The sequence below is a fragment of the Chaetura pelagica genome, unplaced genomic scaffold (genome assembly GCF_000747805.2).
Source record: "Chaetura pelagica isolate M959 unplaced genomic scaffold, ChaPel_1.0 scaffold841, whole genome shotgun sequence".
Lineage (NCBI taxonomy): Eukaryota > Metazoa > Chordata > Aves > Apodiformes > Apodidae > Chaetura > Chaetura pelagica.
In genome coordinates, this window is record NW_009951973.1 from 46,489 (window position 1) to 55,015 (window position 8,527).

At 35.1% G+C, this 8,527-nt stretch overlaps 1 protein-coding gene across 2 annotated transcripts in view; it reads right to left on the bottom strand.

The window, feature by feature from the left end:
• Positions 1-7,905: 7,905 nt before the first annotated feature.
• Positions 7,906-8,527, bottom strand: part of PTPLA (protein tyrosine phosphatase-like (proline instead of catalytic arginine), member A) — an 8,678-nt gene continuing 8,056 nt past the window's right edge. The window contains exon 6 of one of the 2 annotated variants that reach the window (XM_010001208.1): positions 7,906-8,110. In XM_010001208.1, coding sequence (XP_009999510.1) covers positions 8,028-8,110 — 83 coding nt within the window. In that variant the 3' untranslated portion in view covers positions 7,906-8,027. The remainder of the gene's footprint in view (positions 8,111-8,527) is intronic. The other variant, XM_010001200.1, reaches the window with a different exon arrangement.

Sequence of the window (8,527 nt, forward strand, 5' to 3'; positions counted from 1 at the left end):
GAATCATGATGAAATACTGAATAAATTCAAAATCATATCCTGAAGCATAATGCTTAGTTCAGACAAAAGGAGAAATCACTCTATCTTTCCCAAACATCTGCAGCAAGAAGTTGAAGCTAATGATCAAGGAAGTGGACAACAAACCTGCCATGAACTCAAGGAACTCACACACATGCCAGCCACAAAAGCCCAATGGCTTCATATTCAGTAGACAGTGATGTAATTAATTTGTAAGTAACTATAAAGGTGCATATAAACAAACAAACTCCCAAAGCCTTTTCTCACACAACAGACACAATATTAGTCTTGAATATTTTATCTGCAATTATTGGGAGAATAAAGTTATTTCTAAAGAATGTAGTCATTGCACAATTTAGGAATATCATGATGCAGTGTTCTTCCAGCTGTGGACTGTGGACTACCACTGACCCATAAAATAGCAGTACAATTACCTAGAACTTAGACTCAGACAGAAAAAAAAAAAAGAAAAAAGTGGGAAAATAATAATCTAAAAATAAGCCTATTTTTCGTTTCACAAGAAATGAAAAATATCATGGCAACCATGTCTAATATGGCTTTTAAGATAGGACAGTCTTTCTATTGAAAAGAGTTGAGAAGTGAAGAAATTATGCCCTCTTTTTTTTATTTCTTCTAACACAAGTTGCATATGATAGTAACACTTTTCTATCAGTAACTACTCTTGTTCCTTGTCTTTTTTAAAAAAACTTCTGTGTCAAGTATTAACACAGTGAAATTTATAACATCATAGACAGCAGCAGACACTGCCTATGGATCAAACAAAGCCGAACAAGAAGACATGAGATGTCAGCTACTTCTTCAACCTGAGAAAAGTTATTTTGTGCCTCTGCTTTCTTCCTGTTAAACCTAAGATATTATAATATTTTCAAAGATTCAGTACCAGCATATTTATTGTCTGGACATTGTTCTCTAGATTTCTAACTCCTTTTCAAGCATTGCATTATCATAGTAAGCAGAGAACAAAATAAATACATCTTAATAAAATTTAAACTATCATTTCTCTGCAAGAGTATGGAAATGCTCAAAAGTGTTTTATCTCATGACCTCTGGGACAAATTTTTTATTTAGAAACCTTTGTAGGAATTGTTTCCAGGGCCTTTTTTCTCTTGAGACAGACCCTTTTGTTAAGAGTTTGCTGGATATGATGTAGAGGTTGGAAAATTAAACCAATTGAGCTCCAATCAGAGATGATCACTGTAAAAGACTCCTGACAAGAATTCCAGATTTTTATTCTCAGCAGTATCACCTCACTTTGAATTAAGACAGGAGTAATGTTAAATACTTGGCTTTCAGTTGCCTGCAAGACCCACACTTCTATGTCTGCCTTTTCACTAAATGAATCTCAGCCTTAACAGTCTTCCCAGATTTAATTTACACAATAAACTGTAATTTGCTGTCTTTAGTACAGAAATTTGTCTCTTTCCTCTGTGAGTTGAAGGTCTATTCTATTATACAAGGCAAGTTCATATGTGACAAAATAAGAGGCACACAAAATATGGCGCACCCAGGATTCTCTTCAGAGCACAGGAGAGTGCTTGGTGTGTGAACTAGTGCACCCATCTGAATCTTCTCTTGCTCATCACTTGTGATTTGTTCTCCTGAATTTGGAGCAGCTACTTAAGGGTAGGCAAAGTGCCATTTCGTGTGAGTGGTACGAGCACAGACTGCCATGAGACTACATATGAAAATCAAAGTTGCTCAGTGACAGCAGCATTCCAAGCCAGGAATGTCTAAGCAGCTGTGAGAGCTGATCTATCCTGCCTATTTTTAATGGGGATGTGTCATTGGGCCTAGATTAATTTCAGAAATGAAAAGATACTTCTGCAGATATGTGAAAGGAGTTTCTATGATTGTGCTGAATTCTGATTAATTTAATACAATGGTTTAATAATAGTGTGTGGCTGGAGATTTCCTGGTCTTTTGGCACATTCCACAGGGAGCAGTTGCACTGTAAAGGTGGGAGGCAGGCAACCCACCATGCAAGAGCTAATTTGCAGCCAGTGCTAACAGGGAAGCTACAGTTTGCTCTTCTCCTGCTAAATCCAGATTTACACAGAACAGAATATGTGAATGTCTATGTCCCATCGTATTCCTGTTGAGATCAGTGAATATTCTTCTACCAGCTTCTATAGAAATCAGACTTGTTTAAAATTGATAGAGAGCCAGGACAAGTAAATCCTGTCCTGTAAATTTAGATCAGAAGACCACTTCTGTGCCTTTCAGATTAGGAGATCTATGTCTCTATTATCACACAGCTGAGAAACAGGATTTAGCCTCTGTATGCACTTAAGCTCCTTGGAGTTACAACCACTTGATTCCTAATTCAAAAGAAGTAGGTGTGAATACTCACATACTGCTTTATTGTACTGTCATGGCAACAAAATCCTCATAGCTGCAATGTTATTGTTAGTCATGTAGCAAAGGACAGCCAGAGGATGTTCACTGCCTCCACCCCCCTCAAGCGTTAATATCACAAAAAAGTCCTGTTCCAAAACACTGAAATATCCACTACTGTAGTACCTATTTCAGGACTACTGTAATGCAACTGTCTTCACACATGTAGACCCATGTTACCCGTTCTCTTTAATACCCTGTATTTTTCCTTTGTTTGATAAGCCAATATTACTACTCAAATCTACCTCTTTTTCAACGGAATGTATTTTAACAAATATAAGTAGAAAGGGTGGCTAATAATAAATATGGTACAGGGGATCTCAAGATTAATTTGTGAAATAATTCTGAGAAAAAAAAATAGTATTTGTAAATGGATACCAGTCTGGTGCAATATGCTGAACATTTGTATGAAGTTCCACATGTTATTGTAAAAAAAAAAGAAAATCAGATAGAACATAGTTTAGAACATCTTTTAATTGATTATGAATTTCTACAGTGCTACAGTATTAACGACCTCTAAAACAAGTATCTGAATCTATAGCTCAACAAGTCTTATAATCTTTGCAAATAAATAAGTTATTAAAAGTATGATATTGTGTTGTTTTCCTGTCTACATAAACTGCTAATGATAATGCATTTTAGAAAAAAATAACAATAATGAGCAGCTGTGGTGCATTTACATTATTAAAAATCTTTAAGTACAATTCTATACATGATACGCTTAGATAAGTATTTCTGTACTTACACTTTTACAAAGTCATCAACTGAAAGGACATAAAATACATTCAAGACTGAACAGAGAAGCAAGAGAGCATGCTTAAGTTGATAAAACATGACACGGAAGGGATTGTACATTTTACAACTCAAGAGCTACTACCATTTGCAGACCTGAACTTTTCAGCAAGTTCCTATGAGCAGATAAGAGTTACCCAACACTGACGTCCTCCACGGTTTATCTTCGTTCAGCCTTAAGTTCACTTGTCAGACTTACTCACTTTTGTGACCTAAGAATTCACAAGACAGGTCTTCTCAATCTGGTAATTTGTAAGGATGAATCACTTAACTGACATCTGGAAAGCATGGAAGGCACTCCAGACCCTCAGAACAGCATCAGTGCTGTGCAGCACCAGACACTGCACCACTATCATTGTGCCATCGTGAAAGTCAGTTTAAGGAGCTATCCTTGGCAAATATTAACCTGCCACTTTAACAGCCTTGCAAAGCTTAGTAGGCACTAACAATACTGCAACTCACTTCAGCAAGAGAATGCAGAGCTTTGCAGAAACATGAGGTGTTTGTTTCTTAAACAGTAATTGTCACAAACATAGAATAAAACATTTTAATGGGCTACAGTTAATCATCTATAAAAAGTGTATGTTCAGCATGAATTTAAATTGTAAAGTGGTAATAAATAATACAGTACCTCTGAGCACATTTCAAGATATAAATTATGCTATAAACTGTAATTTTCAGAAAAGCTTTCAACTTTTTTGTTCAAAACCACATTTAACTAATCCTTTATAAACAACTGCAGCCACTTTGCCTGCTTGAAGATTTTGATTAAGCCCTCCTGCCTAGTGCAGAACTCTTACTTGCATTAACTTTCTTTCCTTTTTTTTTTTTTTTTTTTTTTTTTTTTTTTTTTTTCTAAGGCAGATTAAGTAAAAGCTGAATTCATAAAAACTGAGAATGAGTAACTACCTTAAATCACAATTTATTGTATTGGTTGTACTTTGTTTTTACTCTAGTTTATTTAGCATTCATACAAATATTCAAATATTCACTAAAGTAAGCTGCTGTGAGGGCTGCAAGCACCACAGTCAGAGCTGTAGCTAAACCTAGATTTAAAATGCACTTACTTCTTTCTGGATAAGAAAAGGTAGGTTCCCTCTCATAACAGAAAAGGTCTCCATGCAATTCCCTGTTATGTAGTCAGACAATTAATATGAAACTGGCTAAACGTTATGTTCAATGGGAATCAGGAGCAACACACTGCACCATTTCACCAAGGCTGTTAATTTTGAACTATACTATAGAGAGCAGCATGGTAGAGCTATCTTGGCATAGCCGTATTTCAAGAAATAAAGGCTTATAGATAGTAATAAGAGAGCTGAGAGCAGCAGCAAAGTACTACACCCTTTGTGCTCAGAGATCCTCCCATATGATCTTATGAGCTTCCCAGGCAGCAGGTATAAGAGCACATTAAGCTTCCTCTCTTCTCACATACAGTGTAGTGAGAGGTGAGAGAAATTATGTCTATCACCTACTGTTTACAATGGCCTCACTGACCCTCTTTGGTAGCTAATGTGGTAGATGCAATTTCTCAGATTCATATTCCTTTGTACTGCCCATGCCCTGAGGCCTGGATCTGATCTCTAGACATTATGGACAGAGCTGTGAAACAAGGTGATTCACCCAATCTGTCCCAGAACAGACTTTCCCAGTGTGAGTATGGGGGGAAACCTCAAGAAATCCAACTGCTTTCAGCTAGAGTTTATAAAAGGAACAGTGTGTTTCTGTTACTACCAATAGTAGAAAATGTCACCTGATGAACAGGAAACTCCTTCCATATGCCTATTTCTATGTATTGTCATTAAAAAAGCTTCATAAGGTCATACTATATATTAATCCATTCCAGAAGGAATATATATGACAAGTAAGAAAACACATTTAGACAAAAGAGTTGTTAAAGATTACATCAAACATTAAGGATCCTGATGTTTGGACACACTCCTAATCTTTCATAAACAGGAAGATTTCAATGCTTCAGAAAAGGGAGGAAGACAGAGAGGAAGACAAAAAAGGCAGGTGTCAAAAAGAAGTTGGAAAGAGAGCACCGTATGAAAATCATACTTTTTATGTCCATTTGACAAGATAACTAAATGTTTCACAATGTTATACTGAAGTTTAAGAAAACTATCTAAGATAAAATCCTGGCCCATCTGAAGTAAATGGTAAGAGGGTTTTACCTGCAATTCTCACTATCTTTTCTATCACTACCTTGTTCACCATTGCTTTATGAAAGTGCAAACTCAAGATTCTAGCAAACAGTGCTAAATTTTTTTCATGTGACATGTACAAAAGGATATAAAAATAGCTAATTGATTTACACATGATAATATCCTTAAGCCATGATGAAAACATAATATAGTATTGTAGTGCAGGTATTCCTTTTTATTACAGGAATAGTATTTGTGGGATACACTCATTCGACAAAGGATTCCAAAATCACATCCTTCAAGTATCTAAAGCATTTTCAATGAACTGATAGCTATGTTCTTTAGTGAGCTGCCCTGGCAGCAAAAAAAGAGACACAGAAGTTAAGTCTAATCTTAGTTACTCATATTTCATCACACTCCTTTGCTTGCTAACTGAGAAATATTTCTAAAAACTGCCATGATGTTCCTCATGGATGAAAAAGCAAGGGAAGTTTATAAAACAATACTCTTAGAGCTCTGGACAAATACAACTGCTAGTCTGAACATCTGTAACACACTGTGATTCAGTGTTGCAAATGTAGTTTATATTTTAAACTTTAAATACTTTTAGCTGCATATAAAACAGAGTAAGTTAAACTATAGCACCTTGTGTGAAATTTGTTCTAAAAAATACAAAGATTGTATCTTTCAAAATTGTAAGAAATACAACTATTCTATCTCAAGTCCACTATGCACCTGTCATTTATAAGGAAACAAATTTACACGTAATGAAGACATGCCTAAATATCACAAATTAAAGGCACAAAATGGAATTTGAAAATTAGGGATGTAGTAAATCCTTGCTGTTTCATTAAATAAGCAGATACACCAGAAAAAGGTGTACCTAGAATTTTCAAAAAGGTGTATTGTCACAGAATCATTGAAGCTACAAACGGAAACTGCCTACTCAAGTATGTAGCTCAAACTTTTGCTAAAGGAAGATTATATTCCAATATTGTATTACATCTAACTTTAAACCATCCAAGAAATTGTATGCATTGATAAGCCCTACTGTGTCATTCCATAACTTTATTGACATAATAGATAAGATCTTTCTCCTGATATTCGGTGGATATTTACCTTGTTTCAATTTTATGCAATCAGCTCTAGATAAACTTCCATACGTATAAAGCCTCTTCTACATTTGTCACACAATGAAAAACTATATTTACTTAACGACTCGATCTTTCCGACTTCTTTCTGTCTTCAACTAATTTTCTTACTGTTCTCTGACTTTTCAGAAGATTGACTCAATTCCTTATCCCTGAAATTCTCAAATATAAGACCATACAAATGAAATTACCTCAGCAATCACAAGGAATATTCTGATTTCTGGCTGCCTATATATACTCTTAACATTATATACTTTTATATACTCTTCTGTATATATACTCTTAACATTAGTGACGCCAGAGGGAATTTCGTTGCCTACATTATCAAGGCTTCTTACTACATTATTACTTCTCAATCTTTTCTCTCTCCCACCAAGTGTTCAAGTTTCCTCAAATGCATTACCTTTCCTTTGAATCTCTTAGGCTGCCTCTAATTCTTGTCTAGATGCAATCCATTTGGTAGACTTCTCCCACTCAGGTATAATACAGTGTAATACCATCTGTAACTTTTACTAATATACTGTAGATTCCTCTTGCAGATTATTGAATACATTAAACAGAATTAGGTCAACACAGTATAAACAATTAATGGGGAGGGAGCAATTAAAATTGCACAATGGGATTATTCAAAGCACAATTTATATTTTAAGACACTATTTAAAATATATTTTATTCCACTTATCCATTCATAAGAAATTAAGTATCTCTGTAAGAAGTTAAATATAGTCTAAAAATGCAGTACCATATTTTTCCTGCAAATATAATTAAAGGTAGAATAGGAAACATGCTGACATTAAGCCTTCCTCTGCAAATGAGACCCATTCCAGCCACTGACCAGAGCTAAAGGGAGGTACATCAAATCTAGTCCTCAACACAAACTTTTAACCAGTTAATATATCTATTATTCTACATATTTTTAAAATGACAAATTAAAATACAGAAAGATCTAAATTTGCACTGACAATTAAGAATGCAGCTCCTTTCAAAAGTCATTCTGGAATTCTCCAGTGTGATCCTGCAATTACAAGTATGTGGAACGAGATGCTAACAGTACTTACAACTGGAAAGGAACTATTTAATACATAGCTTAAATAACATTTAAGTCATTACCTAATTTTTGCTCGGTTTTCCAGAAGACACAATTTCAGTGCAACTTATCAACTCTCCCTCTGTTCTTGATGATGACTACAGGTCAAAACTGTCCTTTGAGAATAGAAAGTACAGTAGCCAACTATTGCAATTCCTAAAGCTACTTGTCAAACTTTTGAATATGAGAAAATACTTTGTCTGAAGACATGAACAATTAAAAATCAAAGTGAAACCAAGGATGAAAAGGAAGTCTGAAGATACATTAACTGTAAAAATAATACAGTCCATGCTATTTTATGCACAGTTGTTTATTCTTGTTCCATGTTTTAAAACTTGGACTCAGAAAACTCATAGGAAGTTTTGGTTTTTTACCCTCCTTTTTTCTACTAAAAGCACCATAGTTATACAGCTTGATTCAATCATCCTTTTCCACAATCACTTCTCCATGAAGCACCTTTCTTCTCTGCCGCAGCATATGGAAGTAGAGTTGTGGAAATACTTGATCAAAGCATAAAATAAAGCAAATTAGATGAAAGAAAAAGCAACAGATCACATAACAGAAAAATACAGTTTTGCAGAATGATGAACTGAGGAAAAACTATGGCACACAGCACTGCAGTTGGTTAAGGTAAATAGTAGCAAGTCAAGAACATTCAAGTGAATCACAGAACAATAATTATTCTGAAGTCAGGCAAGACTCCTTGAATGTACACCCTGTGTTCAAGGAACATTCCTCCAACAATTTCTGTGGACTTAACCACTTTCTAGCAGTGCCTCAAGTCTTCAAAACTGTGCTAAGGCAAGCATGCTTGAATTACAGCTCTGAGGAAGGTACAAATTTGCCCTACTTGTTCAAGTCTAAATTAAGGACCTCCCTCTCTCCTGGCTCTCTGAGATCTATTATATTATTGTCCT